This window comes from Micropterus dolomieu, linkage group LG04 (assembly GCF_021292245.1).
Source record: "Micropterus dolomieu isolate WLL.071019.BEF.003 ecotype Adirondacks linkage group LG04, ASM2129224v1, whole genome shotgun sequence".
Classification (NCBI taxonomy): Eukaryota; Metazoa; Chordata; class Actinopteri; order Centrarchiformes; family Centrarchidae; genus Micropterus; species Micropterus dolomieu.
Genome location: NC_060153.1, coordinates 23,949,739 through 23,975,265, shown reverse-complemented (window position 1 = coordinate 23,975,265; position 25,527 = coordinate 23,949,739). Strand labels below are relative to the sequence as shown.

The window sequence follows — 25,527 nt, the reverse complement described above, 5'->3', positions numbered from 1 at the left end:
TTGTAGTTAATTAATAAATCCTTCAGACTGAGGTAATGGACTTGGAGACTGGATTTTTTCCATCTGCGCTCTGCTTTCCTGCATTCCCTTTTTAGGCTGCGAATGCTGTCATTTATCCAGGGTTGCTTACTAGCTTTAGACGTAGGCCTAACCTTTAGAGGAGCAGTAATATTTAGTGACGACAAGCAGATATGATTGAAGTGATCGACCAGATTGTTGGTGTTGGAATCAGACAGGTGTTGGCTTTGGCTCTGAAAGAATGCGCAAAACTTTGAAACACTTTGTTCATTAAAGATGCGAGAACACACGGAGCTTGGTGAGGCGGCATGAGTAACAGGCGAATCACAGCTAAAAACTATACATCTGTGGTCAGATATAGTCATGTCCACCAATTCCACAGAGGAAATGCTGACACCCAGGGTAAAAACCAAGTCCAGTGTATGACCACGGTTATGTGTTTGCCCTTTGACATGTTGTTTGAAGTTAAAAGAAGTGGCCATATTTAAAAAGTTAGTTGCATTAACATTGTCGGGGTCATCAACATGAATATTAAAATCAAAGAACAACTCTGTCATAATTTAAAACCAGAGTAGATAAAAATTCAGGAAGTTCTGATAAAAATCCTCCAGGCAGTTTTGGGGGGCGATAAATTATAACAAATATGATAGGTTGCAGCCCTCCAACTTTAAGAGTGAGAACTTCAAAGGAGTTAAATTCATCACAGCGTACTTGATGACATTTAAAATTTTTCCTATACACGCTCACTAGCCCACCACCACGACCACTGACCCTCGGTTGACTAAAACAATCATATTGAGGCGGACACAGTTCAGCTAGCTGGCTATAGTCATTCATTTGCAACCAGGATTCAGTTAAAAACATAAAATCTAGATTTGCAGACAAGATAAAATTATTTAAGATAAAAGTCTTACTTGAAAGTGATCTCATATTGAAGAGAGCCATTTTAAATGTGTTTGTTCTAGGTGCTGGAGTTGGTGCAGTTGTCCTAATCCATTTCGGTTTACTGGTCTATGCCTGATGATGACAGGAATAGAAGTCTTTGGAACAGCGCTGGGAGCAGAAGCCTTTACATGCCAGCAGGTGGAGACAGTTGTTTGTGGCAGTGAGCCAGAGATCTGTTCAGTGAGCGGTGGTGTGTCCAGGTGTGCTGCATGAATGATTAGTCATTCACGTAAGTCATGTGTGGACCGCACCACATGCTGTATGTGCGCAGCTAACATTTCTGAGCCCCGTTTGTTTGGGTGAAGTCCGTCTGTCTTAAAAAGAGACATTCTTTGCCAGAAAATATTAAAATTATTAATAATTACACACGATGAGCCCTGCAGGCGGACTGGAGCCAGTCGTGGAGGCCAAGGAGTCTACTGAAGCGGCCAGCACCGCGACCAACTGTGGGAATGGGACCAGAGATAAAAACGGACTTTCCACACTGCTTTAAAAAGTTAAAAAGACGGTTAAAATCTGATTTTGTCAGCTCAGACTGCCGAAGAGCTGTGTCATTTGTTCCGACATGGACTATCACTCTTGTGATGGAGGACGGGAGTGACGGCATTAGGTCCTGGAGTTTTTTTAAAATGTCAGCTGTGGTGGCACCCGGGAAGCAGTGAGTGGTAGCGTTAAAGAAACGGAGGTTTCTGGTTATGGAGTCACCAATTATTAGTGTGGTTGGGGAGAAAAGGGGACGAGGAGATGCTGGTTGTGGGTTCCAGAGCAGGACTGAGCAGAATCTGCTTCAACACTGCGTGCGGACTGAGGATGGACTGTGTGAGCTGCCGAGTGTTGTGTTGGAGTAGCAGTAACAGACCTGAGAGAAGGGCTATCCGACGGTGCAGGGTAGAGACGGCCTCCGGAGCGTCTGAGCACAGCCTCCTTCAGGATCCTACGTCGGGAAGCGGAGGTTTTTGACCGGGATGACGGCCGCCGATCAGGCCCGGCGGCAGACCGGCGGCCCAGTGCAGGAGATGTAGCCGGTGGAGGAGATGCAACAGTGTCGGCAGGCACTGTCCGCCGAAAGAGATCCATATCAGGGAGACTCGAAGCCACAGGTGCATCCACTTGTTGGACCGGAGTGTCGTCAGACAGGGCTGCATAGCGGTTGGAGGGGCCGATGTGCGGAGGAGAGGCAGCCCCATCCGAGCCTCTCTTGCAGCCACGGACCACCACTTCAGCCCAGGTTGACTGATGCTTTGGAGTCGAGCAGGAGGAAAGCTTGGGAAGGCTAGAGGGGTCCCAAAACACGGTGTCCTGGATGTTAGCGGTTGCGCTAAGAGAAACAATCTGTTTGGCTTGTACTGAAGCCACATCCATAAAGCCAGTCAGCAGGGAATCTTTCTCTTTGAGTTCCTCTGAAAGTCGTCGGATGTAGTCCATAAGGTCAGCAATCTTCTTGTTCGCTTTCTTAAGGAGTGTGCAGTCCTCATGGGGCAGAGTTATTTTGGCTAGCATAGTCACCGGAGCTTTGTTGCGATCAGTAGCGTTGATCACGTTTTTACGGTCATCTAGCTTAAAATTCATGTCGGATGGCTAAAATCCTTAACCCACGTAAAACTTAAGTTTTAAGTTCAATAAAAAGGATATAAAAAATGTAACGAAAAAGAGTGGATTAAAACTGGATAAGAGTTCGGTTTAAGACGGAGCTTCCGACAGGTGGCTACAGACGCCAACGCATGCGCAGAGTGCAGATTACGTCAGCCATAACATATCATATGTGAGAACAAACCTCATTTGTTTAGTTCTACTAAAAATTACTCTATATAAGTGTCTACTTGGCCAACCCAGTATCTCCTCTGTGAAGCTCCAACCTCCCAGATCCTTCCTCCACAAGAAGCTCAGTCTCCCTCCCTTTCTCGCCTCTCTCTCATTCTTTGCAGAGGCAAGTCAACACGACAAATTAGGTTTTAGAGGCCCCACTGCCAAAGCCACTGCACTACTAATTGTATGTCTCCAGATATTCTGCTCTACTTCCTTAATCCTTAAATCTGTGTCAGGGTTTTTCTCCCTTGCGAGCAACATTAACTGCGGCTGCTGGTGCACATCAGCGCTTCTGCAGGTGTTCACCTAAGTGAGAACAGTTTGGCTGAATTGTTCCCACTTAGTTTTATCAAGTTCAGGTTCCCTATTGGCTTCATTGCTGCACTCACCCTGCTTGCATTTATTGCACATAAATAAAATATTCAAAGCACTGCAGCTTTTTTGGCTCTCAGGTGTCAGCCTGGACCTCCTTAAAATAAACATAATGTGTTTATTTGCTAATGTACACAAATTAAAAAATAAATATGAATAATACATATTTGCCCTGATGATGTGCCCTATCTCCTATTCAATGTAATTTGAACTGCCATAGATGATTTAGCACCCATGTGGCCTCAGTGTGAGTAAGATATATGACACTACGCCAAGTGTCAGCAGGATACTGGAGGCATTTACATATTTTGCACGTACTCATTGATGGAACGTCATTGCTTATTGGGGCGGAGGACATTCAGAAAAGGCAAAAAATACTTTGTCAGCAATTTCAGTGTGCAAATCCGCTATAGGCTGGTGCAGAAGTAGTGCATAAACACAGTTAGATAGGAACAGTCCATCAAAAGTAATGATTGACTTTTGTTGTTGAAAAGCTGAAAGATTAGCCACCTTGATATAATAATATTGTTATGATATTGTTAAAGCCAGAGTTAAACATTTTTAAGCATCTTTACAAAAAAGAAGTAAATAAGCAAAAGCATGAGACTGACTGTAGCCTGCTGCAGTTAGCTTAGCTTATCATAAGGAATTGAAACTTGTGCTGTCTGAAAGTAACAAAATCTGAATACCAGCCCCTCTAAAGCTCACCAATTAACACATTATATCTTGTTTCTGTAAAAATGGAAAAGTGGACCAACAACAGGTTGCAGTTTTACAGGGGTAATGTGCCAGACTTTTCTTGGCTGGTCTTGTTTTCACCATGCGGTTGGCAAGCAACCAGCAGAGACTTAAAGCTGCCAGTATGCTTCATCAGGACTCCTTGTTGGATGGTCAACCAGGTTTGGAAAACCCCTCCCCTAACTTTCTGGGGCAGTGTCCGACAATTTCTTAAACTTTAACTACCAATAAGGGCTTCCCTGTTCTGTAGTGTATAATCTTCTCTCTTTTTAAGTTGTTGGCCCAGTTCAGCTTCACAGGAACCAGTCCCCACACTGTGGTACCCTACAAATCCTCATGCTGTGATTGGCCAGCTGTGCAGAGGTGAGAAAGAAAGGAGGCGGGGTTTTAATGGTCAAGCTCATTTTCCATGTGAACAACCAAGTGCAACGCTATGAATTCCTTCCAGGAGAGACTATAAATGTGTGCCATTATCCCATTCTCTCTATGATGACCAGCTTGTCACTTTAAACACATCTGATTCATAGGTCCTATGTTGAGTTTACTTGTAAAATACCCCGTTATGTTTGTGTCATGCACGCGCACAAGGACGCACACATTCACAGAACAGACAAAACTGCCGTTTCCACTTTTTCTGTTAAGCTAAGCTAACCGACAACTGACAAAAGCCTTATATTGACTGGATATGAAACCGACTTGAGAGTGATATCAATTTTCTCATGTAACTCTCACCAAGAAAGCAATTAAGCGCATTGCCCAAAATGTGGAACTAGTGCTTTAAATATAATGACAGCTATCATGGTCTCATTTAAAAATGCTACACAAGGACTGAATTAATGAATCTAAAGACTACTTACAGTAGCTCTGCTAGTATTGACACAGGGGCCACAGGGGGATTTGTGTTTTGCAATTAGATCAGTGTAAAGTCAATTTTTCTTACACCAGCACCTTTTTGTATCCATAACTTAAATTGTGCAGGCTATAAAATCACCTTGTTTTTGTGTGTTTTTGTGTGTGTGCCCCTACTACGTCAGGCATATGGTGTCTTTCTAGACCTGTGCCAAAGGTTTCTTAAGGTGAGGGTACAGTACTTCAGGGCATTTTGTCTCTGCCAGTATCAGTATTCTGTTAGTGTGATGCAAATGAGATAAATTTCATTTCATACAGTTTGTGTGAGAGTGCGTACGTGTCTTCATGTCTGAAGTCTGTCTCTTCACACTTTTCTCAATCAGATTACTCCCCTTCTCTCTGCTGCTCTCTGTCTTGCCCAGTGCAGCTGCTCCTAATGCACCGCCGCCCCATTGCCTGCCCCTCCCATACCGCCTGGGAGACTGTACTACATATGCGTACACAAAGACACACTAATACACACACACACACACACCCTCCCCAACAAGTGTGTGGGAGTGTGAGGAGGAGTTGGTGCTCTGGCCACAAACAGGCAGGGTGCATACTGTAGCTCAGACAGCACAGAGACCAATAGTGGCTGATTCAGCTACTGAATGATAGATAGAAAAGAGGGACGACAGGAGTGACAGCATCTCCATGTGTGTTTGGCTGTGAGCGTGTGTGTGCGTGTGTGTGTGTGTGTGCGCGAGTGCGCGTGCGCCCGTGCATGTGTGCGTGTACATCGGACTGTCTGTGCTCCAGCAGGCAGCAGCTCATAGGTCATCAATGGAACTGTCAGATGATCCAAGGTCGAGGGGGAAAGAGGAGGCTCCCAAAGCACCCCTGTCCTGTGTGCCCCAAATGAAAAGCAGCAGCTACAGTGCTGTCCAGTACTCTGCATCCATCTTTCTCCGACGCAAAGAAAAGCTGGAACAGGTGAGATAAGTGTCAAGTACCTCTCAAACATTATGCTATGATTTATTGAACTGTATATCTGCTTTTTGGAAGGTGAAGGGGTGAAAACTCATAAATTGAAGAGGGGCATGTGAAAAACACAACAAAGTAAGCCACTAGCCTGAAAACTGAATATTCTATTGTAAGTATCTAAAAGCGTATCCAGAAGTATCTTAAGTGTGTAAAAGTATATGCGGAGGAATTTGTTCAACAGCCACATTGTCGAATATGCAATATAGCATCCCGTGAGCCCAGGAGAGGTATTAGTTTCACCCACTGGAAACTCATTCATTCTGCATGCTTGTGGTGCATCAGCCTAAGCACAGGAGAATTGCTGCTGGAGAGGTGTGCAATTGAGCTGTTGCCTCCAATGAGAATTGATTACCACTTTCTTCAGTGCTGCCACACACCAAGTACACACACTCACAAAAAGACACACACCAAGGCTCCTACAATCTCAACTAGCAGAACTTACTCGTGATTTTTTTTGATATTTTTATATTTTCATTTCTGAGTGTCAGTCTAAACCTTCACCTTTACTTAAAGCATGTTCTATAGAAACCAGTGGCGCCATCTTCAATGTATGTAAATTATCTTAGTTACAGATAAATAATTTTCATGACCTGGGGACTCCCTTCTGCACACAAAAGCAAAAGCAGGACAAAGCTAAAATGATTATCAATGGTCATTTAATCAATTAGGTGATCAGCAGAAAATAAATAATTTTGATAATCGATAAATCCTTTTTCAAGCTTAAATCCAAAACATTTGCTGGTTTCAGCTTTGCTGCTTTTCTTATTATCTTTGGGTTTTGGACCATTGGTCAGACAAAATAAAAACTATATATATCATCTTGGGCTCTTTGCAACAGGCCATTTACACAATTTACTGGCATTTATATACAGTATATTTACAGCCTGGCTATGGTCTGTGATTCGGTGACATAATCAGCTGATGAAACTGCACAACGGCGTAAGGTTGGGGCACACTAATCCAAACTGTCTTTTCACACCAAACAATCCAAAAGTCTGACATATTTATAAATACAGATGATATACCTGTCTAATTTAAAAACATTTTGCCAATGATTGTAATGGATATTTGCATATTGGGGTTTGTTATGAGTGAGTCTTTGCCAGCTACAAATGAGGTTTAGAGTTGATTTCTGATTAATGCAATCATGTGTGAGAGTGATGGAGGAGGTGGTGGAAGGGAGGGATTAACCAAAAATGAAAACAAGGGCTGATGATAAATGTATGCAATTTCACTGGTGTGATTACATGAGCTTGTAATGTTTCAGTCTTACTGTATAGATCTACAGGCTAAGTCAATTTGTTAGCAGGATATCTCAAAACCAATTTAACAGATTTCAGTAAGATTTGGTGAAAAATTAGGCCATCTGCAAAGGAAGAATCAAAGAGTTTTTGGTGCAGTACCACCAAGTTGTCATTCATCAAGCATAATAAAGAAAATATTGTTCACCATTTTGAATTAGTTAATTTTGCAGGGGTTATTTTACATCCTACACATTTAATCCGATCCTCACCAATCTGGTACATGACCTGGTTCAGGACTCACCTGAGCCAGCCCTAACTATAAGCTTTATCAAAGAGGAAAGTCTTAAGCCTACCCTTAAATGTGGAGATGGTGTCTGCCTCCTGAACCCAAACTGGAACCTGGTTCCACAGGAGAGGAGCTTGATAGCTGAACGCTCTGGCTCCTAGTCTACTTGTGGAGACTCTAGGAACTACAAGTAACCCTGCATTCTGGGAGCGCAGTGCTCTGGTGGGGTAGTAAGGTACTATGAGCTCTTTAAGATAAGATGGTGCCTGACCATTAAGAGCTTTGTAGGTAAGAAGAATGATTTTAAATTCTATTCTGGATTTTACTGGAAGCCAATGCAGAGAAGCTAAGACAGGAGAAATATGATCTCTTTTCCTGGTTTCTGTCAGAAAACGTGCTGCAGTATTTTGGATCAACTGAAGAGTCTTAACGGACTTTTTCGAGCAGCCTGATAATAAGGAATTGCAGTAATCCAGCCTAGAAGTAACAAATGCATGGACTAGTTTTTCTGCATAATTTTTAAACAGGATGTTCCTGATTTTCGCAATATTACGTAGGTGAAAAAAGGCGGTCCTTGAAATTTGCTTAATGTGAGACTTAAACGACATGTCCTGATCAAAGATAACTCTAAGATTCCTCACAGTGGTGCTGGAGGCCAGGGCGATGCCATCAAGGGAAACTATATCTTTAGACAGATGCGCCCACATGAGTGGTTCGCCAGCAGATTTTGGAATCTCTCTCTCTTACTGCTAGGCTGTTGTGGGTCACAGGTCAGGCTAGCTGCAGAGGTCACGTGGCAGGTGTGTGGAGTTAGTACACAGGAAGAAGGAGAAGATAGGCACAAAGAAGCAAGTTTACAAGATCCTTTTTTGTTGTGGCTTTATACAGTACATTACAATCTATACTACAGTAACCAGCAGTGAGCTTTACATTAAGCAGCATATGCTGGCTTTGGTTAGATAGAGTAAGACAACAGGGGCTGACGCCAGAATCCTGATTATCGTGGCAAACAACAGCTACAACTTTATCAGACAGGAACCGGTAGTAAAATTTACATTCAGCAGCCATGTTACTGGACTTGAATAAAATACTGAATATATTTTCACTCAGTTATAGGAACAGAAGGGTGGTACTAACACAATAAACATGCATGGCACGGAAAAACACACAGCAGTGAAGCAAGACATGGCCGTCTTTAAACATTCCTTGTGAAGCTTGTAAAAGTTATAATAAAACAGTTAACTTATCTTCTGTCCAGACATACAAGCCTCTTACGTGATGGATCTTGGTAAAGGGGTTTATAGGCAAGTCCTGCCACTTGGCAGCCATCTTGGTAACGCCTCCGAGCAGTTATTTCAGACTAACAAGCCCCTATCTGAATGAATGGGGAGAGAGCCATTGCTGCACTTTCACAGGTCACCTGGACATAAAAACTACATGCCTAGAATCAGCAGTAAAATCTAATAAAAATCACTGAAAAAATTTGATGACTTTGCCCCAAAATAATTCAGCGTTAAGTAACCTGTCTCCTTTTTCTGCTCACACAGTGTGGAAAAGACAAGGAGAAGTTTTGTTGCCCTCTTTTATATCTCTGGTGCCAAGATGGCTGCACTTCCGGGGTTTACTCTTCCCCCATGAAGGGTCAGCCAATGGAAACCCTCTTTTTGGTTCCAAGTTAAAGTTCATTTACATTCACAGCTTGTTTTACACAAGCTGCATTCGCAGACTATAGCCATGTCATGGATGTGAGACCCAGCACCTGTTTGGCATGAATTGTCTTAACTGAGATGAACAAATGATTGCATTTTACCTAAACGTCAGTGTGCAAAACACACACACATCCTCATGTGTGGACTACGTGCAGACTTTGTTGATTGTGTTTTTAAATTTTTTTTAAATAACCTTTTTATTATAGGTTTTCCAGAAACACGTACTGTTTGGACAACATGCATGACATTTTCCCATTCATTTTATCCCTACTTTTGTTATCTGTTACATATACAAATAAAAAATGGGGGGGTGGCAGATTGTCAGTAATTTCCACCACTGAGTGTTTTCATTTTTCCATCCAGCAAGTGCTTTGTCATGAAAAAACATCTATTATCAAATGATCAATAAAACAATTGATTCCTCCTCTCTCTATCACCACGTGGCCTGTTGTAGAGGCCAAACATCTAGTACTCTGCTTCTGAACAAGACAACCTAACAGAATCTTTTTTTTAACCTCTGGATCCCTATCTGCACCCCATCCCCAACCCCATTGGCATATAGCCCAACGCCATGGGAGACATGGCGTTGCGCCCAGTCAGCCTTCACTCAGCACATATCTCACTGAGAATGACGCCATGGCAACGTTAAAAAAAACCCACCACATCCTGTGCACACATGGAAACTTGCTGTTGAGCTTTGGTGTGAAGGTGAAACACCTACATTGCAGCGTCCTTCATTGGCCCTAATGTGGGGACATGTTTGGATGGGAGTGGGGCATAATTCCTGCATAACTAAATAGCAACAAAATGTCAAAACCTACGAAAAATGAAAGACATGATGAAGGAAAACCCAGGGAGCCATTTCCTATTTCTGAAGTAAAAAAAAAGTAATAACTGACTGATTGAAGAAATATAGACTTCAAGGTTCTTTTACCACCATATATTATCATATGTCATACACACACACTGTGCATAAAAGCCTTCACCGGTATTATGATTTGCTCATTGGTGTGTAAAGTCTGAATGTGCCTGGCAGTGTGGCTCTTAAAGATGAGGACAGTTTATAATTGGTCCATTGTGTTGGAGAACTGTGCCGTACATTATTGTATAATGATGTCCTGTACAGTGTCGGATGGGAGTACGAATAAACTGTTAAGGGTACCATGACCTCTGAACATCTCTCCTGCAAAAAGCGTTGTTTGAAAGTGTACAGATCAAAAAGTGCTCTTCAGCAATTCAACATTACAGAAAAGAAAATGGACTGGTAGGCACCTCATACATTTGTATTCAGTGGTGCATCAATCATAGTGGTGACTGTGCTGTTGGTCAGTTGTCTATGTAAACAGTTTCCTGGCGTAACCGGTTCTGACCGTTAGCTGGGGATGTCGTTCATGTTTTTACTCAGATAATTGCCCCACGGTTCTGTCTCAGTTGATGGTCTGTGCTCATGATAAAAAAGTAAAAAACCCATCCTGTTTTACAGAAGCCGTAAAAGGCAAGTGAGAAAAACAAGTTCCCTATTCTTTTAGCTGTGAACAGACTATTGATGTATTAATACTAATTTCGACCACAAGAGGCTGAAGGGCACCGCTACCCCATATTCTAAAACGACTGAAAACGCACATCTAGTGGCCGTTCACTTGCCCTGGGTATGAGCGTGCCAGAGTAAACATGGTCTCTCTGCAAGTATCCCAATGCAGACGAAGAACTGCACCAGATTTTTTGCAAGGACCAATAACAAGCTGGGACTGTTTCTGAATGTAACACAGGAGTTAAAAGTGACTGTGGCGGCGTAAAATAGTCGCAAAGTAATTACGGGGACATACACAGTACAAGAGTAGGCTGTAAATGTTACTTGCATGGTACAAAATATTTTAATAAAAATACCAAATCAAAAACTCTGTCAGTAGCATCTTGTTTCTGGTTCGCATGACTTATAAGACTCAGAGAGCCAAATGTGAGCATCTGTGTCATCGTTTTAAAGTCCTCCGGTTTTGCCCGTCCCAACTAAAACCCTACCCGGAGTTTTAAAATGAAAAACGGGATCAGCAGCATTTTCAAACTTCTCAGTTTTTTGGTCTTCGTTGTAGACGTTTTAGTCTGGACGGGAGGTGCAAATGTAGCCGTTATAAAACGAGTAGTGGGGATGGGGCCTAAGACTGAAAGCATTAATGTTTTCTTCCAGATGAGTTTTAATTTCCACCTTAAATACAAAGAACACAATGCGTATTAGCAAGTTATGTAACATTATTATAATGTTGTCATGTTTCTGTTTCAGCCTCTTGTGGACAAAATTCGTTTTACCACAACACAAAAAGAAAATTCAGCTGCCAAAACTTTTGTTTTTCATCTGTTTTCACAGTGGAAGAAAACATGTTATGGAAAGATTATCCTGGCAAACCTGTTTTTTCATCTGTTCTTCTGAACACAGGAGAAAAACTATTAGATCAGACTTGGAAAATGTGTCACCAGAATATTGTTTTCTCACTTGAGGGCTACCGTATCTTTGACTTCGCCTCTTTCAAAATGTAACTGTTTGACCCCATATATGCAGCTTTAGGAACATTCACCTCTCTTGGGAAGTGATCCAAACATTTCTGTCCTCTCTGACTCTTTCTCTCTCTCTCTCTCTTTATTTTGTGCTCACAGACAGGGTGACGTGCAGAGGGCACCTGCCTCAGACAGACACAGCAGGTTTCACTGCTATGACTTTGTTCCTCTGCTCTATCTCTCTGGAATCTCACGCATTGCTCCACAAGTCTTTATAATTAAAAATCACCCTTGCTGTCCATGCTGTGTGGGAATGACATTGACAAATCATCAGTTGTTTCATTGATAAATATTATGTTTGGTTGTGAGTATGTAAAGGAGGTATGCCTCAGGGCTGGGACATTTTTACAAGGTAATTATTGTGTAATTTGATATACTAAAAGACTAGCAAGTACAGCCACGGTAGAGTACAGCTCTGCGAGGTGTACGAAAAACAGCAGTGCTTTAAGCTAAATGCTTATGCTATCATGGCAACAAGCACACAGCGACTATGCTAACTAATGTTAAGAAAGTATAGATAGCATGGGTCAACCTTTGTTTCTCTAGCTTGTTTAACTATCCCTTAGTCAGCTTTTCATTGGTCCACCTGAATAAATGTGTTCCTGGCTTTAATGTTCCCTATTCTAAGACAATTTAGCATCCGCTACAGCAGTTACTATGAGAAACTGAAACAAAGTTAAACAACTATTACTTTATGAGCACAGAAAAAAACTACAGCTCCCCTGAAAAAGCTACAGTCGTGCAGCACAGGTACTTCCATCATCCAACCTCTCTTCTAATGTCAATTTCCCACTCTTTAGTTGTAATCTCTGCTTTCTAAAAACTTCTACACTTCTTTCTGTCCTGCTGGGAAATAGTGTACACATTAAAACGAAAATAATGAATAAACAACAATTTTATATTGTTTTTGTGAAGTGAGCCACTGTTGAGTGACTCTGTTCCGAGGCTGGACTTTTAGTTATTAGCGTTGTTGCAAATGTCAGTGGGATTTTTGGATGAGGTTTTTGTATATTTGGAACCAAACCTAGAAGTTCCAGTTTTACTACGGTTCTCTATAATGTTTGCCATGTTCCCCATCTTAGTTTAGCATGTTAGCACGTTAGTTTAACATTTATCGACAAGAACAGCTGAGGCTGATGGGAATGTCATTAGTTGGAAAGATTAAAATGTGTACCTGATGATGGCGCTAAATGAAAAGTAAGAGGATCACCAGTTTTTCCTGATTATTCCTGAGGGAAACGTGACTGTCTGAACTGAATTTCGTAGCAATCCATTCAGTAGTTGTTGAGACATTTCACTCAAAACCACAAATGTCTACGGCGTGGCTAAAAAAATCTTTAAACTTTTTTTTAACACTATATAGTTCAGTCTATTGTGTCAGAAGTTACAACTGTGAACTCTTCCACCTTCCTTCTCTGTGTTATCTCTCGTCCCCCATTGGTTCCTTCTTTTGCTCCCTTAACTGTGGTGAGCTCATAAACAGCAGCAGCTTGCTTGCAGTCAGCAGCATATGTTGGTTTCTGCTATTAGGCAACTCTATATCCATCTGTGAGAAAAGGGTTGGGCCAAATAAAAGGTGGAAGAAAGTGTTTGCATGTTTAATGTTTCCTCACTGAGGCCCTACAATGTGTTATACTGTGCAGTAGGTAGAGGCAGAATTTTAGATCCATCCATCCATCCATTGTCAACCGCTTATCCTACGTACAGGGTCACGGGGGGCTGGAGCCAAACCCAGCTGGCATCTGGTGAAAGGCGGGGTACACCCTGGACAGGTCGCCAGTCCATCACAGGGCCAAAACTTTAGATTTGAAGCTATATACTGTGGAAGTGAAATATGAGTGAGCGCTCTGGAATCTGATGCATTACTGAAAAGCACAATTTATTACAATAATTTAAACATAGTGGGGATTAAAGCAGGTCGGCGCAGTGGTGCAGTGGTTAGCACTGTCGCCTCACAGTGGGTTCAAACCCCGGTTGCCCCGGCCTTTCTGTGTGGAGATTGCATGTCCTCCCCGTGTCCACGTGGGTTCTCTCCGGGTGCTCCGGCTTCCTCCCAAAGACATGTCTTGGCTAGGTTGATTGGTGTCTCTGAAATTGTCCTTAGGTGTGAATGTGAGTGGTTGTCTGTCTATGTGTGGCCCTGTGATGGACTGGCGACCTGTCCAGGGTGTACCCTGCCTCTCGCCCAATGTAAGCTGGCATTGGCTCCAGCCCCCCGCGACCCTGTACGCAGGATAAGCGGTTGACGATGGATGGATGGGGGATTAAAGCAGACAATACTGCTCACTTGCAGTTATGTCATCAGTTGCAGTTATTAGTGAGAGCTATGGGGCTGTTTTAAATTATGTTGTCTTTTCTGGGCAGAACTGGGTGCATATGTGTATGTATGAGTGTGTCCCACCTAATGAGTTCAAAACAATATGGTAGTTTTGCAGCAGCTGTCAAACACTAGTGGCATGTTTCAGCATCCCTTCCCTCTAAGCTAAGCACAACTGCTTTCTGCCAGATGAGGTTTGTTCACAAGACAGATAAAAGAGGAAGATAAAGAGAGATGAGGAAGAGGAGGGGGGTTGCTGTGGCTCTGAGCCACAGCTCTGTATTGGCCGTTTAAACGAGAGGGGTTGGTCTTTCTCTATCTCTCTTACCACCTCGGCTGAGAAGCAGAGGGTGAGCTGCACACATACAGCTCTCTCACATACAGGCAGTCAGAGGCTGGCAGAACCATGTCAGGACATGGTCCGGACCAGGAGCTGAGATGTACACACACACCTTCCAGGACAGTGAAGAACCAGCAGGATGAAGACAGCAGCAAAGAGTTAAGACATCAGAGTGGGACGGGCTGAGGGGTGGGTGATAAAGACAGAGAGACAGACAGACACAGATGTGTGACTGAGCTGCTGTTTCCCACCTGTCCGAGAAGTTTGAAGAAGTGATGGCTGCTCTCATGGCGGGATCGAACACACAGGAGCCCTTGAAGGTGACGTTCACAGCACTCAGCTACACTCTGCATCTATTTTATACGTGATATCATTCTCACTTTGTCTCTTGGTGAGATTTTAGTGCATGTTTACAGGCTTTTCTTGCTGCCTTACATTACATTATTCATTAATTGATTAATTTGGGTTTTAAGCCTTGAATTCATTCAATGTGTTATTATCCAGTGAAAACCCAGAAGTATATAATACACACAGTTAGGACTGCAACTAACAATTTAGTTATTGATTAATTTTGCAATTATTTCTTTGAATAATCGCTGAATCGTTTTTTCTGTAAAATGTTTTCTGCCACATTTTCCCAGAGCCCAAGGGGACATCTTCATATTCCTTGTTTTGTCCAAACAACATTACAAAATCCAAAATATGTTAATTTACAATGAAATAAGACTAAAAAGGTAAGAAGAAAATCCACACACTTGGGGATTTGGAACCAGCTAATATTTGTCATTTTGCTGGATAAATAATAAAATTGTGGCCAATTAATTTTCAATTAATGATTCAGTCTAAAAAGAATGTCAGAAAATAGTTAAAAATGACTAATCTAATTTCTCACAGCCCATCTTCACATTTATTGTTTTGTCACAGTAAAACAGTAAAAGAAGCAAAGATGTTTTCTATATGAAATGTTGAAAAAAGAAACGTCCCACATGTGAGAAGCTCAAACAAGCCAATGTTATTTTGCTAGATAGATTCTAGTGATTATTCTTATGATTTTGTTTCAAATCTGTGAAAAATTAATAACTCAATTTGTCCCAAACGAAGTGTTTGTCTTCAAATTGCTTTCCTTGACCAAACTTAAACCCCAAAAACATTCAATTTACCATGATATAAAATCGGTAATCGATAAATCACAATTATCCATTTTTTCCAGCTGACATTCTTCGTATTAAAAATTTAATTATCACTTTATTGTGTCAGTTACCTCTTGTGGATCTAGTGTATTTTGAAGAGAAGAAAATATTGTATGTTGCTGCATCTGTAGCTGCGATCAATCTGTCGCACTTAGTCAGTCTTGTTCTGTTTCATGAGGCTTTGTTTCCTAACAGCCATGTACACATCCAAAAGTCAAGCATGGGCCTTGACTCTGCTAAATGTGATGAAGAGCTCAGTGGTCTCAGTGGTCAGCAGAAGAGTGTAAGGTGCATCTGACTGGCACCAGTCTTTCAGCCTCATTGCCCGAGACACACAGTGTGAGATGAGGTTGACAAACATCCTCCCCCCTATCTTCTCTATGACTTGGTGCTGAATAGTGTTTTTCTTTTGTTTCATTGTCAAATTTTATAAAAGTTGTAGCTGGGAATCATCTCTGTGAGAAAATCAACTGCTTACGCTACCGAACTTAACAGCAGGATGCAATTCATTTGATTGATCAAATGCAAAAAAAGAGAATATCTAATGAGATGTGGTGACAGCTCACATAACCCACAAAGCCAAACAGAGCAGGGAATAAGCAGTGAAAACCTGTAGTCGTAAGCAAAATAGAAGTGCCTAACTGCACTTTTAAAACAGTGAAACTCAAATCCCCTCGGGCTGGATCAGGGCAATAAGGAAGCTGCTTCATAACTACTGACCACACTGACTGTCACTCCACCCTTATTACATTACTAGTATATACCACATACTGCACATACATACATGCGCAGTAATATAGCCTTTCATATTGCTTGTCATACTTTTTGAGCATTGGGCATATCACATGGCACAAAGGTCATAAAATCCCTTTCAGCTGGGATTTACTTGAACAACAAAGCAGTATACAGAAACCAGAGCCTTCCAAGATTTCTTGTTGTTGGGCTTTAGTGTGTATAAATTTGCCTTCAGCTGGAAAGTGTTCCACTTCACTTGTCCTCTGCATTGTGGCATGAAGTGGGATTTGTGAAGCTGGGGGATTTTGACTCCTGGGTTTTGAATTCCTCTTCCTCAGCCCAGTTGTCAAATCAACGGTTTCTACTGTCAAAAGAAGACATGTTGTTTTTGTACTGAGCATGAATCCTATCCTCTAATCAATGATATTGACTGAGGACATTGGGGTTGATCATTTCCCTTTTGTACACCACCCAAAAATAACTGTCAATGACTTCACTGCAAGATTTTAACCTGCTGTATAACAACAGGGGAAGAGTTGCTTTCTACAGTGCTGCGGACCATGCATCTTTCACAAACACTCGATAAAAGATCGAAGTCTGACATGTGTTTGTGTCTGTCTCATCTTCCAGACCCAACAGAAGTGCATTGCCATCTTTGCCCTTCTCTGCTGCTTCGCCGTGCTGGTGGTGCTGATCTTCTCATCAGTGGACATTTGGGGGGACGATGAGGATGGTATCACAGAGGAAAACTGCAGCACAGACTGCAGGTAAGATGCTCTGCAAGTGTGATGTGAAAATAAGGTTTTCATTCATTTATAGTGCAAAAACCTATGAACTAATCATAACATAATGCTTCATGAATATAGCATCTCCAAGTCTGTTCTCCAGTAATTAATCATTATACATAATCCTCAAGTTATTTAGGAACAACTACGATTCACAAATTATTAGTTATTATTATTGGTTCATGATTCGCTCCAAAGAGTACTCCACCAATTTATTATTGCACTCCTGCAACATTGTCAGTCTCAAGATGGACAGTTAACAAAAAATGAAAGGATCAATATCAATGCAGCAGAAACGGAGATAACTTTTTATTCCACACCTATGTTACCCACAATGCAACTTACATAAAGTGACCTGGATACAGCGTTGGAGGCGGGGCTCAGTTCATTCCTATGAAAGCTGCTTAGTGGCACGTGATGCCAAAAAAGTTTGACTTCCAGGTATAAAATGACCTGGAGCTTCTGTGTTGGGCAGCCCAACAGGAGCGGGCGCACTAGCATTTCCTAACCCCTCCTCACACAGCAAGCCCGCTAGATGATTTATTTGTGTGGCTCTTCTAGACTTTCCAAATGTTATTGGACCCAATGAATCAAATTCTGATTGTGAAATGAGTTATTTTGCAGGGGTAGTGACTCTCAAAAAAAGTATCAACCTTTTAACTGCAGTTTCTTTAACAATGTTTGTCCATGTCTTTTGGGGCAAGTGTGCATCACATGAAGTTGTTATTCCATGGTTTGGCCACCATTTCAAAGTGGCTTCAAAACATGGCGTACTTCCTCCTGGGGGCTTCGTTACACCAGTAACTGCAACACCACCTAAGTGACATCACTTGAGGCAATTTGTCAGATTTCACACAGCTTCCCCTGGAGCCACAAATGGCTTTATACAACATTTTTTCACATTTGTACAGTAGTACTCCTAAAGATGTGTAAAAAGACTTTAATGTGTAAAATTGCTGAGTTTCCCTTTGAGGCTTCAGAAACTCAAGGTGCACGTGTTACTTTCAGCATCGAGCTTATGGAGAATATTCCAGACGACCTCTCTCTCCCCATGGACGGCAGACCCCACCTCCCTCTCTCTATTGGCTTTCACACACTGTTGGACCAGGCAAAGCACTCAGTTGAGGTGGTGTCACCTGTCTGGGCTTTAAACCCCTGGGACCAGGAAACAACGCCAAGCACTGCCAAACAGGTACAAAGTCATGGCAGACTGTCTGAACACATCCCCCTACATTCCTGCTGAATATGAACCAACTGCATTTCCCAGGTGTTTTGTAAGAAGAAATGCAATTATTTTCTAGTAAATCTGTCTATTGTCTTTTAATGAGGTTATTCCTGCTGAGATGTGAGTATTGCCCTTTTAAGAGACATATGGAAACGCTGCTCAAATGCTCAACTACAGTAATGCAGAACATCACTCTCTTCCTCAGGGTCAGCTTTTGTTCCAGAGACTGCTCAGCCTGAAATCTCGTGGGGTTAAACTGAAGATTGCCAGCAGTCTGACTAACTCTGCTGAACTGAAGACCTTGGCAGCACACAGTGAGTGACTGTCATATTTTCATTCTATAAAAGCAATTTGTAGTTTGTAGTCACTGTAGCCAACTAGACTGAAGATTTATAGCTCCTAAGAACTCATATGACAACATTTCTTGTGCAGAAACCATTTTTTTTAAGAAGATTCCCATGTATTCTGACAATTTTAGTAAATGTTTTAGTTGGCCAGCAACACTATGTTATACATTTCGCATACAGCATCTCTGATTTGTCTCAAGGAAAACAGATTTAGGGTCATTTACACTGTGTAGCCCCATCCAGCAGCTCCACAGCACAGGTCATACAATCTTTATGTCAGCCAAACTTTGCAATGAAGGTTAAAAAATCGTGAACGTGCAAATGTACCTGACTGGTTTCCTGTCAAAGCCTTCACCTCTCGGGCTGCATGCCTGCTTTGCCCACATATCTGTCCAAGGGCAAATGGCAGATTTCCATGATTCTTCCCATCTCATACTTTCAAACATTTCATACTACCGCCACTCCATGTCTGTCTCTCTGTCTTACGTTGTCTAGATGCAGAGGTTCATTTTGTAAATATGACAGCTCTTACCAGAGGACAGCTACATTCCTCATTCTGGATAGTGGATCGGAAGCACATTTACATCGGGAGTGCTGATATGGATTGGAGGTCACTCTCCAAGGTAACAACAAACATCAACAACCCTGAGGATAAATGAGCCCCTGCAGCCAGGTGTGGTCAGGTCTACGTTTCATTTCTGGCCTTAAAATGACCTCAGTAGCTTTTGGTCTCTCAGAAACAAAAGCTGGACGTACACAAATTGAATTGAATGATAACCTTGGCACCCGACAGAGACTTGAAATATAACAGAGTCTGGATTAATTCCACTTCACACCTGTACCTTTTTATGCAGTTAGTTACTCCAGCAGGTCTTAATGGGCATCAGGGATGATTAAAGATTGCTGTATGAGGCGGGCCAAAAAGACAAGTAGCATTTCAGTTTGCATTTAATATGTAATTCACAACAGGGGAGGAACTAAGGAGCATTAGCATACTACTACTTGAAGTGATTACCTGGCAGTTTTCATGCTTCAATGGTGGCTGGAGGTATAACTACTGTTCAGTGAAATTAACTAAGGAGCCAGAGGGAAGGTAGTGGTGCGCGCACACACACACACACACACACACACACACACACACACACACACACACACACTGTACAGAGCAAATGATAGAAGGACAGGAAAGAACAGAGACAGAAAGGGAGCAAGGCAGAATCTGTCAGAAATTCATACAGTATACATACAGCAGAGTAGACTAAAACATCTCTGTGCTTCCTTCTGGGTCACTCACCAAAATAGAATAAACACAAAACAAACAAATTTCTGCAGTGTAATTAATGACCAGGCGAGAATATATTTAGAACAACTGCCTCTTATTCACTTTTCATTTTGCTTCTTTTTAGCCATGCTTGCGGCTCTATTGATTGCCATTAATTTTGATACCCATTCTTCCCAGAGGAGGACTCCTATTGACTTTGGAGATCCCCTGACTTTTCCTCTAGCGCCACCATGGTGTTGATTATTGTGGTTTTGAGTTAAATGTCTCAACAACTATTGTATAGATTTGTCAGGATGAATTGTACAATAATAACTTTGGTGATCCATTAACTTTTCATCTAGCACCATCATTAGGTCAAACTTGTTGTCCAACACTTTGGTTTATGACATTCCCAGCTGCCTCAGCTGTTGTGTTTAGTGGTATTTAGCAAATGGTAACATGCCAATACGTCCAACTGTATTATATTTACCATGTTCGTCATATATGGTATTATACCCGATAAATCAGCATGTTACTGTGAGCATGTTAGCATGCTACTGTAAACTGTGCCTAGCCTCACAGAGCCGATACCATGGCTGTAGAGACTCTTTGCTGCCTTTTATGTTGCCTTATTGGAACCTATTCTAATGTTAATTACTACTATTATTCAATTCAATTCAATTCAATTCAATTTTATTTATATAGCGCCAAATCACAACAACAGTTATCTCACAGCGCTTTTCATAAAAGAGCAGGTCTAGACCGTACTCTATGATGCTTAGATGTTATTAGATGATTAAATCCTCTTACAGTGTAATATTCTCACTCTAATATCAGCATCATTTTTGCCTTTTATCTTACTAAACTTTCCTTTCTCACTAAACCATGCCTATCCAGAGTATACACCTACACTCAGACTGCAACTTTTCTGCTGCATCACCTCTTTCTGTGTGTTCCTTTCTGACACCCCACAGAGGAAGGAACTAGGCTTAGTGGTGTATAACTGCAGCTGTCTGGCTCTGGACCTCCACAGAGTCTTTTCATTTTACTGGCAGCTCCATGAGAGGGACTACATCCCCTCCATCTGGTCAAAGAGAGTTACAGCTCTCTACGGCAGGCATGACGCCCTGGAGCTACAACTCAACTCTACCCAGGCCACTGCATATGTGTCTGTGAGGAACAACTTTGTTATGTTGCAGTATTTCTTGCATGTTAACACACTGATTGACTCTGTGCAAAATGCACAAACTACAGGTTGTGTCTGCAATAAATTCTTAGACTATTCTATATTCCTCTTGAGGCACCAATATCCTGACTCTGGACGAGATGGTGAATGTCTTTATAAAAGTTTCATTACCGACTAATAACAGACGCACACAGGGGGTGATTAATCGTGTTAATATCATGCCGAGGAACATCTTGAGTCTGAAAATCACAGTACCTCAGCCTAATTTGACAGTAATGAATCTTGTTACCCTCTAAGGGACAAGACGCTTATCAGTTGCATTTAGAACATTAATCATCCTACAGGAACTAATGGAGCCACACTGTCACAAGCTGCTAGCAACTCCAATCGGCTGTTGTGCCTCACTTCTTCTAGTAATGATACATGGTTGGAGAAATGCGCCTTGTTGTTGTTTTTTGCCCTTTGGTCTGTCAAATGTTTCACTGAATCTGTGGAAAATGATAAACCCAAACTATGTTGACCTTATCAGTGTAACATTTTCCAGTGGGGTGTAAATTAAAAGATACTGTTTACAACTGTTGTTTGTTGAACTGAAACAAACAGATCCAAATCTAAATGATGGTCTTCAACTTTTGTGATCTTTATAAAATTTTGGGTACAAGACTTGTCTGAGTGGTGCATCCTTTCTACAGACCTCTCCTGAAGTCTTCTGCTCTAAAGATCGCACCAGAGATGTAGACGCCATCTATCAAGTCATCCAGAGTGCAAAGACGTTTATCTTTATATCCGTGACGGACTACCTCCCTCTGGTGAGCCGGAATTTCAGAGGAACCTCAGTCACAAGGTACACCAAAACTGTATAAGAGCTTTCACATTCTAGGGAAGAAAAATGTAATGAAATCAGATCTGCCAGTAACTTAAATTTGAGAAACACACTCAAATTTAGAGTCTGTATGTATTTGGATTGTAAAATATGGAATAATTTCACTTGTTGCTAGGTACTGGTCGCCTATTGATGAGGTGATCAGAGAGGCTGTGGTTCTGAGAGGAGTCAGAGTTCGCCTGCTGATAAGCTTCTGGAAGAAGACTCACCCCCTCACCTTTAACTTCGTCACCTCCCTCAAGTCACTCTGCATGCAGCTGCGCAACTGTTCATTAGAGGTGGTACGTGAGTTAACATAATTCCTCCAAATGGTATTTGCAGTGAACAGGACATTCTTCTTGAATTATGCTGCAAGTCAGGGATGGGCAAAGACACATTATATGTATTTCTAGATACAACAAATACTCAAATGTTAAGTGTATCAAATTAAACTACAAAATACACTAATCACTCCATGTATTAAAATAAACTACTGTGTATTTGTATTTGAAAAATACTACAAATACTTTTCCAAGGAACCATGAAATCACTTTGCAAACCTATTTGATATATCCCTTCAGCAGTACACTGACTCAGCTGATTAAGTGGACAATTTTAAAGAGCAACAGCTTTTCTCTGCCTAATGAGTCATGTGATATATCTGATTTAACGGCTAGTGAAAGTTGCAACTAGTTAACAGATCAAATATTCACCCAGATGAAGGTTAGTTTTAAAGTAAACAACTGTTTAATGTTGAACTAACAGATTATATTGCTAAGGTGTTTACCTTAATGATTGGTAATGAGGGACCTAAGTTGCATCATCGGAGCTACAACTGACACCAGTGGTGTATGGGTTTAACACCTGGTGTTCAATGGCGTTGCCGTTCAGTGTTGTTAATGATTAATTAACAATATGACACACGTGTGTGCAATTTACACCAAGTTACACCATCACCATCAAAGTAATTTTGTACAACAACTCTGCTAACGCTTCTTTTTGTGCATTTTGACAAAAAAAAGCTAACAGTAACTGTGAGGGCTGCTACTCAGGTAAAATAGTTAGCTAGAACATTACATAAATTGGTAAATGATTTAGCTGATGCTACAAAAAGAAACACCTAAACTTAACAGGAAATGTAAAAACTACTACACATTCTCACCTTGACCTTCTTCCTGAGTAGCCACCAATCAGAGGCAACAATTTCATGATGTCCTCACGTAAACTTCACACAAAGTATTTTACAGTATTTTTAAAGTACAAAATAAAAAACACTTAAGTATTTTGATACAAAATAAGAAGCTGTTGTCATCGACCCTGTCAAATACAAACAACAAAATCTTATTTTGTATTTGAAATACGTATTTTAAATACATGCATCATAAATACTGCCCGTCCCTTCTGCAAGAGATAAATTGAGTGGGTGGGGTCACTTACACACTGATTTTTTTAAACTTGCAGAGGTTTTTTAGTCACAAGGAACAAGAGGATGACATTCAACATGGACTCAACCACAACAAGTACATGGTGACCGACAATGCTGTCTACATTGGTAGGCAATGTATAACATTTTTATTACAAATTAAATTTTTTAATACATTTTGTCAATTTTATTTTATTTTTTCGAGGTATTTCAGTGGGTCTTGATTTTAGCATGAGTACTATTTTAAAGACATTAGACGTTACTTTTTTATAGTGCTAGTATAGAATAGTAGACAGTTTGGGAAATAGGCTTGTTTGCTTTGTGGCAGAGAGTTAGATCAGAATATGAAGCTACATCCAGGAGACAGTTTAGCACAAAGACTGAAAACAGGGGAAAACAACTAGCCTGGCCCTGTCCAAAGCAAAAAAAACTGCTTAAAGGACACCTCTAAAGCTAATTATCAAGTTCTATCTTAACAAAAACAAAAGTTGCATGTTGTTTTGTTGTTTCAAGGGGCTTATTGAATTTGCTTCATAAACAAAGGTGAGAGGAGACAGGAGGGAAATAACAGAAAGAACCTGAATCTCTGGTGAGTTCTCTCATTCAGAGACTGAGCTAAGCACAAACACACTGCCACCTACACTGTCAGTGCATCCGTTGCTGGCTAGTTTACAGTTTACAGTCGTATAGCAGACTATACAGGAGTTATGGGGGTTTGCTAGTCTTGTTGTCACTGTGAGGTGTGTTAATAGACAAACCAGCAGAGACTCGAGAAAGTCACAGTCTGCATATAACTCTTCATAAAACATCTCTTTTTTTTTTTTTATTTCTTTTGTATATATATATTGTTTTTCATAAGGACTTAAGAAAATATAACGTGTTAATGAGTGAACTTTAGAGGCGGGTGCTGGTCAGATTTCTTCACCTTTGGACAGAGCCAGACTAGCTAAGCTAAGCTAACCATTTCCTGGCTGTTGCTTTAACAGAAATAGATGAGAAAGTTATCAATTTTCTCATCTAAGCCCTTAGCAAGAAAGGAAGAGACATTTTTTTCCAAATGTGGAACTATTGCTTTAAAATATTTGCCCACTCACAGGCAGACACTGACACACAAGCACCAAACTGTATCTGCACATACACACCGAAAAGAAAAATACAGTGCTGGAGCTGACTCTTCTGAATCTTTTGAGACCTCTTACAGAGAATATGTAAGGTTTGCCATTTGTCCACAGGTAACCATGACTGGGTTGGGAGTGACTTTGCCATTAATGCAGGAGTTGGGCTGGTGGTCAAGATGAAAAATGATCCTAAAGACGGTGGAGTGACAATCTTGGAAGACCTCAAGGCTGCTTTTCAAAGAGACTGGAGGTCACGCTATGCTAAGAGCCTACAAGGAAACAAAGATCAACAGGGGAAATACAGAAATCTGCAACAAGCCAAAATTCATATGGAGACTAAAGAGGAAAATGAATGGAAGAACCCTGTATCTTTATAAGCACATACCTCTATATCCTAAAGCCTCATAAGGCTGAATACTTGATTTTACAACACATGTACTCAATATGAGAATGTGACTATACAGTCAACAAAGACAATGTTGAGGTAATAATTTTACTTACTAAAGTTGCAAGTTACAGTAATAGTATCTAACTACTTTGTTGTTGTTATTGTTGACTGTTATATGAGCATGCTATGCTGCATGAATCTTGAAAGCAATATTCAAGTTCAAACTATATACTAATACAAATGCTGATTATAAAATCAATATGCTCTATGTGAAACTTATTTAAATCCGTAAACCTATCCCATCAAACTCACCAAAACAAATCACATTTAGTATGTAATGATGACGCCATACTTTTGTTTACAATTTTAATTATATAATATATAAATCTTATATAATTTTATAAACTTTTTAATACTTTTGGATTTGCATAGCACCTAATAGGGCTTGTTGCCATATTGCCTGCAATTGTTATGAATTCAGTTTTTTGAGTGAAACACACACAGGCCTATGCTGTACTGTAGTTTTACAGCTGTTTATCATGTCATTGAAGAGCTTTCCTTATAAAATGTATCCTTTTCCTAATTATTGTTGTGTTTATTTTAGCATCACTTCACTGGGAAGCAAAGACCGGCCAACATATATACACAAGTGCCGACAAAACAGGGTCAGGTGCTTCTCGACTGATTTTCATGGTTGTGATTTGCCTTCTTCTTAATTTGTTCCCCGCTCTATAGATTATTCATGTCTGCAGCCAGGCATATCCAAGGACGTGTATATACACGTGTGTTTAATTTAATCTTCTCAAA

At 41.0% G+C, this 25,527-nt stretch overlaps 1 protein-coding gene and 1 long non-coding RNA gene across 2 annotated transcripts; one reads left to right on the top strand and one right to left on the bottom strand.

Moving 5' to 3' along the window:
• Window positions 1–5,489: 5,489 nt before the first annotated feature.
• Window positions 5,490–25,026, top strand: pld5 (phospholipase D family, member 5). The gene is made up of 10 exons (XM_046047912.1): window positions 5,490–5,703; window positions 16,756–16,892; window positions 17,919–18,102; window positions 18,341–18,449; window positions 18,978–19,105; window positions 20,718–20,915; window positions 21,622–21,773; window positions 21,928–22,093; window positions 23,253–23,343; window positions 24,447–25,026. The coding sequence occupies exons 1-10, from the start codon at window positions 5,554–5,556 to the stop codon at window positions 24,707–24,709; spliced, it is 1,578 nt and encodes a 525-aa protein (XP_045903868.1). The 5' UTR covers window positions 5,490–5,553; the 3' UTR covers window positions 24,710–25,026.
• On the bottom strand, window positions 21,635–23,008 carry LOC123970050. The gene is made up of 3 exons (XR_006824857.1): window positions 22,954–23,008; window positions 22,022–22,160; window positions 21,635–21,805 (listed from the first exon to the last, which is right to left on the bottom strand). It is a non-coding gene; the product is annotated as an uncharacterized LOC123970050 (long non-coding RNA).
• Window positions 25,027–25,527: the final 501 nt, after the last annotated feature.